This window comes from Homalodisca vitripennis, chromosome 1 (assembly GCF_021130785.1).
Source record: "Homalodisca vitripennis isolate AUS2020 chromosome 1, UT_GWSS_2.1, whole genome shotgun sequence".
Taxonomy (NCBI): domain Eukaryota; kingdom Metazoa; phylum Arthropoda; class Insecta; order Hemiptera; family Cicadellidae; genus Homalodisca; species Homalodisca vitripennis.
Genome location: NC_060207.1, coordinates 188,064,645 through 188,072,528, shown reverse-complemented (window position 1 = coordinate 188,072,528; position 7,884 = coordinate 188,064,645). Strand labels below are relative to the sequence as shown.

At 36.6% G+C, this 7,884-nt stretch overlaps 1 protein-coding gene across 1 annotated transcript in view; it reads left to right on the top strand.

Annotated features, from left to right (window-relative positions):
* Positions 1-1,900: 1,900 nt before the first annotated feature.
* The window catches only part of LOC124354273, a 44,306-nt gene continuing 38,322 nt past the window's right edge, over positions 1,901-7,884 (top strand). Inside the window, exons 1-4 of the mRNA XM_046804609.1 lie at positions 1,901-1,941; positions 2,630-2,852; positions 4,916-5,051; positions 6,598-6,783. Coding sequence (XP_046660565.1) covers positions 1,901-1,941; positions 2,630-2,852; positions 4,916-5,051; positions 6,598-6,783 — 586 coding nt within the window. The remainder of the gene's footprint in view (positions 1,942-2,629; positions 2,853-4,915; positions 5,052-6,597; positions 6,784-7,884) is intronic.

The window sequence follows — 7,884 nt, the reverse complement described above, 5'->3', positions numbered from 1 at the left end:
AGAAAGTGTAGCCAGCACTGAGCGTTGAAGTGTGCAACCTTCATGCCGTCCTGTAGGTGATGTGATCTGATAAGACATGCTGGAAGAGTATATTACAGTGGAATGACACTTGAATGGCTCTTCACCTTCGTGTGGGCTACACAAGCACCAAGACGTGGCGTGACTGTCGAACACACGGCTCCCTGGGCTGACAGTGAGCAGTCTTAGGGGACATGAGAGTCAGCACGCCACCTCGCCATGGGGTCGAGGGTTCTTCGTCCATATTTTAGTTATAAAAAGGAATGATAACGGAAATATGTAAAATAAATAGGATTATGGAGTATTTTTATATTTTAAGCCTGCTTCCAGACAGACATATAGTGGTGTTGAAACTATCTGTGGTACCCATCAGCTTTGATTTCAAGTAGAAATGATTAATTTATTTCCTTTTTAATGCAATAGAGAAAGTAAATTATTGTTTAAATGCAATAAATAAATAATAACTTATGATACAATTACCAGTAATAATTTAGAAATTTATCTAAATGCATGGTTTATCTCCGCTGAAATCTTGAATGACTTATGCAGTCGCGACGCTGCTGCACGTACAGTAGTTGTTTCACTGACGTACTCGTACATATGGCGTTGTACGAGCTGAGAGATTGCAGAACTAATGTGTGGTTTTCAGTCATACTATAAAGTAACATATTATATATGCAATAAATCAGTTTGTAACTCAGTTATTATCTTTATGCGTTGGTAAGAAAGTAAAAAATTAAATTTAGAAAAACTTTAAATATGACATATACAAGAAAACTGGTTAACTAATTTTGTTGCGCTACTCATATCATTATTTTATGTCATTGATAGTTTTCAATTTTTATCTAACAATATATTCAATTGATTTTTTAACCTTTATGCAAACTTTTAGTATTCCTACCACTTATAATGTTGAGCGTTGTAAACTACTACTATTGTTGATCGCTTTCTCGTCTAAAATCCTCAATTCTAACCTTTTGTAAAATGTTAACTTCAATTTTCCTGGTAATGAGTTTTGTGGCAATTTACTAGGCATATAATGGCTTATAATAATGATCATCAACTCATAAGTAAGAAGAACCGATTTTCTACAAAATAACGTTTTTGTAGAAATAAATACGTCGACACAACGGATTATCGAAGGACAAGATATCACGTAACAAAAGAGGCGTTACACAGGCGGACAGACAGACGGTGGACTGCCCTTTTGCTTTTTGACCCTAAAATCAATAGGACTCTTTATTGTACTGAGAGGAACCTATTTACAGGGCTCCCTCCACATATTGTACTATAATATTTGTACCTGACAACTGTTCATGTTCTACTAAAATTTGTGTGCCTACTAGTCAGGTAAAAAATGTTGCAGCAGCTGAGAAAAATGTGTCATTCTTAATACTAGCCTACTCTTCATCAGTTAAACCGGTGTTAAAAATTAAGGTAAAAATTAAGACAGACTAACTGTATCCTTTGGTCTTTAAATCAACAGAGGTATTCTTCTTCCTTAGACGAAGAGAACCCATGTAGAAAGTTGCAAGACTCTAGGACCTTTCTAACGAGAGTTATCGCACAAACAAACGAACAACGGCACGATTTCAATGCCATATCGAGTCCTTAATAATGATATTTCTACAATGATATTTGCTCTTTGAAAATGTAAATTTTTATTACTTTTTTAAAAACTTATTGACAGTCGCCATTAATAGGCTGAAGAGAATCGTTGGTTTTGTGCCAACTTCAGCAACTTAGGCAGTACGATACTCGGGAGGTGGTTGTCCCTTCCGTCACGTTGTCGTTACTTTTCTTATTTGCGGATCCCAAGAAATAGTTGTCACGATTACACTAGACGTGTGTGGTGCATTGGAATCCACGACAGTGGAACACGATGGTGTTCACGTTCCCGTGTTTCCGCCTTAATTTAATGCAGTAAGTGTAACTGCGGGGCGTGGCTTACCGGATGTTTATCGTTTGTTATCGTTGTCGACTTTCTCCCACGCAACGCGCTTCCTCATTACTCGTTTGTGGTTTACCCAACTCACTTAGGCATGTAAAAGATGGTTATTTTGAGAATCCAGAATATGTTTATTTGGTCTATAAAGTTATCTTGTGCTCGTTATATTTTCAAGGATTTATTTGTTTTTCAATGTGGTCGACTCTTTTACATGTTGTATTACAGTAGTTCTTGTTAAGTAATGGTGATTTGAAAGTGACAGTCTATATTGTGATCGTCTGAGAACTTAAAACATTAAATATGATTTATAATAAATATTTGTATTACGTTAGTTGTTACGTTAGTTATTTACCTGAAGAAGAGATCAGATTGCAGATCTCGAAACGTAGTGTTACTGATTTTTGTTTCAATGGACGGTGGCAAATGTTCCGAAAAATCCTATTTCCTTTAAATCATTTAAGATTCATTTCCAATGCCCCAGAATTCGTACATCCCATTTTATAGCCAAATTCTCCTAGGTCTAATAAATATTTCATACCTGTGGTAGTTTCATGTCTTTCCTCTTCGTAAAAAAACAAATCTACATATTGACATTAGTTAAATGATATGAATATTTTAGTGTGATGCTTTTAGATACTAAGGCCATCGTGTGTGTTTGTGCAGGCCGCAGACGAAGAATGAAGAGAACGAGAAGTGGTTGCGAGATCCTCGGGATGGGGCCGTCATCATCGCCCAGCACTCGGCGAGGCTCCAGGGGCAGGTGGCGCCCCGAGCCGTGCCTGAGGGCATCGGTAGTTTCGGTTCGGCCATCGACATGGGTACCAGTTACTTCGACATCAGCTTCAAGCCCACAGAGGAAGTCACCCACTACACCGTCTGGCCTCAGGTTGGACTTCGCTTTTAAAATGTTTTTGGTTACAAAAAGTTGGTTTATGAAGTAGGCTAATTTCAAAGGACCTTTTCAAAAGCTACAACAATACGAGTTAGGAACCAAAACAAAAACAAAGGTGGTCAATACCTGCTGCTGCATTCTATTTCGATTTTTCTTATTCTCCCGGCGCCGCTCCCGTCTCTTCAGGTCGTTCATGAAACTATAGACTTATTTATGATCTCCTACGGAAGGTTGACGTCCAAAGTGCCAGGCCAACTCTTAAAGCCCTCGAAGACTCTCGTTATCCTTGAGGCCCGCAGCAAACCAGTCCTATTCTTGCTCGTTCCCGTTCTCCTACTGGACGGGTTATGCGTTACTTCTCCTTATACGCATGTACCCTGCCGGTCTCAGCATACTCTGATTTCGGCAGGGCAGTGTTCGTGGAAGGGGCAGGGAGGATTGGATGTCAATCAGGATTGGTTCGGCTTGAGGACAGTGGAGTCGCATGCCATGACGTCTCCTGTAGGTCAGGTCTTGCGGGCGGAGTGCGATTCGTTCAAGGTCGATAGGGGGAGTGATGGCTTCTTTACAGCCACGGGTGCCTTCGGTAACCTATGGAATTGCCGAAATGCTTATAAGCGTGTTCGAGAACTATGTAGTCAACACACCGATTTCCAAAGCTGTGCAGCTTAAGCTTAGGCATTTAATGTGCAGGCTCCACTCGGATTTACTAATTCCCTTTTGATGATTAGTCTTCGCTGTTTACGGTCAGAGGCTGGAACCCAACGCTGGTAGAAACCAGGACGTTTGTAAAGAAGCCAAGGATATATGGTTGTGAAAAGGATTGGTGCCGGATAAGGAGCGGCGCAAACGCTTGTGAATAAAATAAGGATCGCTTTGACCTTAGTCAAAAGACCGAAAATCAAAAGTTAACTAAAATGCATTTCAGCCAGTATTTTGAAATAGCCTGGTTCTGTTAAGCTTAAGTGCAACTAACATACTCGTTCAGTATGTTCTGTTCTCGTGTTAATCTCAAGTGATTATTTAATTCAACTCGTTACTTTCTAATTTGTTTTACAATTAAGAACTGTCTAATGAAGCTGTTCACCTCGGTGCTTACAATTAAGTCAATAATTAATTGTACTTGTGTGCGGGTGTATTTATGAAGCTATGTTTTATAGTCCACGAGGTTAATCTCATCAATTAAAATCGAGTGTAATACATAGTTTATTGGTGATTCGTGGTGTTAAAGTGGACCTAGTTTCTCAATCATCTCCGAGGCATGAGATTTCTGCTGGAAAGTAGTATTACCATGATGTAGGCTGGTGTTACCTCACACTTGCCATTACTTTTGCGTCTTATAACGCCAGCCGATCAAGGACGTATCCAACAAGGAGGTCCAAGGAGTCAGGACCTCCTCCCCCCCCCCCAAAAAAAATGTTAATTACTTTTTAGTAAAAGATTATTATGATTTAAATCATTCAGTATTACTGACACGTATCGCTAAGAGATGGTTTTGAACAAAGAAACTAGTCAAGAAATTGTTAAGGAACAAAATGGGGCATTACTCTCTGTCCATTTCTGGGAAATACCAGTTGCCTGGACTCCCCCCAACATTTTTTCCTGGCTACGTTCTTGCAGCCGATTCTATATAAAAGGTATTTGGTGGTGTACTGCCTATTGTTGTTGTGGAGGGCGTCAGGCCCTTACGGCTACACCATTCCCTATCATAAAATATGTTACATGTAGAGTTTACAATACAAATTGAGAAGTACACTTGGTAGGAGTTAGTAATATTTGTCTGAAAATTTATATCACCACAAATTGGACAATATTTTAAGCAATTACGTTATGTTTTGTCCACATATACTGATGTGTGTTCCAGATGATTGCATGTTTGCGTAGCCCTCTGCAATCACATAGCACTTCCTGCCTTTCTGCGATATCATACCATTTCCCACATAACATACTATTTTCCAATGTCGGCACTGTTCTGGATTTTCCCGCAATCCTGATGCCCCAACTTGCAGCAGCCATTCAGTACAGTTTTTTTTTTAATAAAAGAATATATGTTCCAGATGCTTGCGTGCCTCTCTGCCATCTCATACCACTTCCCAGTCGGCGCCGTTGTAGCTTTCTCTGCAATCCTGATCCCTCAACTTGAAGCGGCCGACTCGGATTTCAAAGTAACTAAGACGGATACGTCTTGGATAGGTAACTTGTGATTGCTTGGTTGAATAAAACTTGGCAATTCAGTTATTAGTTAGTGTAGACTACATTACTATGAAAATTGAAATATTTATTATTCCGTCAACTACACATTATCTTTTATGCTTTTATGCAGTATATTATCACCATTAAGCTGTAACAATAAAAATGGCTAAATATATAGTGTTATAACTTATTGGGTTGACAAACAAGTTCCAAAAATAAATGAAGGACAAAGAGAAAAAGATATTTTTGGAACCTTTCAGTTTATATTAACACACTTTACTGAGAAGTTTTAAAAGCAAAGTAATCATTTTAAAAACACATCACATGAAGAAACTTGATCTATATCTTTTTACACAGTATGAGTATCTTATCATAACAATTTCACTTTACTCCTATGTTTTAAACTTTAATCAAAATGTTATTATTTTTTATTTTATATCATTAGTGTAACTAGTTCAAGGATTTTAAATAAATATGTAATTTGATCTATACTTGCAACTTCTCCTTAGACTTGTTATGGGATATAACTCTGAAAAGAACATTTTTCAGTTGTGTAGGCTAAACAGTTCTTTAATTTTTGATTTCATGTACCAAGCTTTGTTGTCATATTTCAAACCACTGAAGATTTATGACACTGTTCAAATTATTTTAAATACCTCTTTAATATTTTGTTTTAATATATAAATAGTGTTGCTTCATGTTCTGTATAATTGAGAATTTCCTTCCACAGTGCTGGAAGAAGTAACATATTTTGTTATGTTTACTTTTTGTATGGTTTGTAAAACTTATTTATTTTCCTAACAGTAAAGCTATTTTATAATAAAGTGTATCATCAAGTGTACATAGATAACAAGCATTACAGTTTATAGTGGCAGCAATAATATCAATATAACAACAATAGTTATAATAAAGAATGATAAGGGCAATAACAAATAATAACAGCAACAACAATAATTCACAACAAATGTAACAACAATAATATACTAACAAACATACAGAAATAACAGTTATATTTAATATAATAGAACAATGACGATATATAAAATTATAAATTATATCTAAACTAAGTCCATGTTGTAGGTTAATACTATGATTACATGTGCTTGATAAGTTTCATGCTTAAATAAAGAAAAGCTACAGACAAATAAAGGAGGGGGGAGGGGGAGTAAAAATTGATGGTATATCATAACTAAAATTCAGTAACTGGATTCTTCAATAAGTTTCACTTTGAAGGATAACAAGATTTTGAGCATTTGCCATTGTTATAGGTTATAAAAGATATAACAATGGTCATATATAGGTAATAAAAGGTATACTAAAACAATGGCAAGTGTTCAAAATCCTATTATCCTTTCAAACCTTCCATCGTCAATAACAAACTTTAAAAAATAGTTTAATTTGTTTTGTTCCCCTGTTTGTGACCTATCCTGTGGTTTGAGTTTCTTACCTTACATTATTACCTTTGATTGTCATTGCTAAGATTTCAGACCTAAAATTTCCAGCTTCTGGCATAAACATATTCATGATACCATTGTTTGTGTTGCAGCAAGTTTGGTGGTGTTGGTGGTACCAGTGGGGGCCCTCATAACAGGTTACTTGGTGGACAGGATTGGGCGGCTGAACACCATCAAGGTGGGAGCGATACCATTTGTCATCGGCTGGGTCTTGATAGCCACCTCGCAGAATCTCACGATGCTGTTGGTCGGCAGATGTCTCACAGGATCAGCTCTCGGTACGCACCAATCACGTTCACTTAGACAGACGTACTGATTACTGGGAAAGAGTTTCAGCGTATGATTAATAATGCCAGTGTCACTGATACCTCCAAATACCAATAAAATGTGTGACAGGGGTAGGAAGAAGGAATAATGTTATTATTATTGTGTTATATGTGGATTTCATAATGGACTGTGTCTAAATTCTTGAAACCTGTAACGAAGGTTCAGTTGACTTTACATTTGGAAGACACATTTCATCGAAACATTAATATAAACTTGGATCCTTTGTACTCCTCAGTTAATAAAATGTTCCATTTGCATTGTGCTGCAGTTGGATCTGACAGCCATTCTACAGAGTCCCTTCTAAAAGATCTAAGTCTAGGAGAAAATTAATAATCAAATCATAAATAAAAAACAATGCTAAATCAACATTTCATGTGTAGTGAAGAAACATTTTGATATCTCACAGTTTTAAAAGCGTCACTTTTATCTCAAAATCTTAAAGAGTGCCTTGACTAGTGCAATTCTATTGTATCCAAGTTTTTGTTTATGTTATTGAATATCTCTAAAATGTAATATAATGGATTATTATTTGACTCCTTTTATAAGACCAGATTACAACATGTGTTTCTGAGATGACTAATCTTATGCATGAACAACAAAGTAATGTTGGGCAAAGAAAATCGAAAACTAAATGTCCCGCTGAAGTTGGTAACTAGAACTAAGTAATAGAATTCACTAGATTTGCACTAAATCCTGTCAATGAAAGTATTAGTTCTGGCTGTCGGATCACATTGTAAACAGCTGTTACAGTTAGACTTCTGTGTTTCATCTTTTCTGTGATGTTGTGTATGTCAATACAAAAGTTGTGGTGATTGTGCCCATAGCAAACTCAAAAAAAGCTGCAATTTTATCACGATTTTCAGATATCAGACTTCTTTTATCACTGTTCTTGTCTTATTTAAAAAACTTATGCATACCTCTGCAACAACAATCATGCAATACCTTTGTTAATAGTTGATCTTTTCCCCATGATCCTATAATATGCCATCTTCCAAATGTTGTAAAGAGTTATTGGCATAAAAGAGCATTTTTTCAGATTTTTTTATATTAAT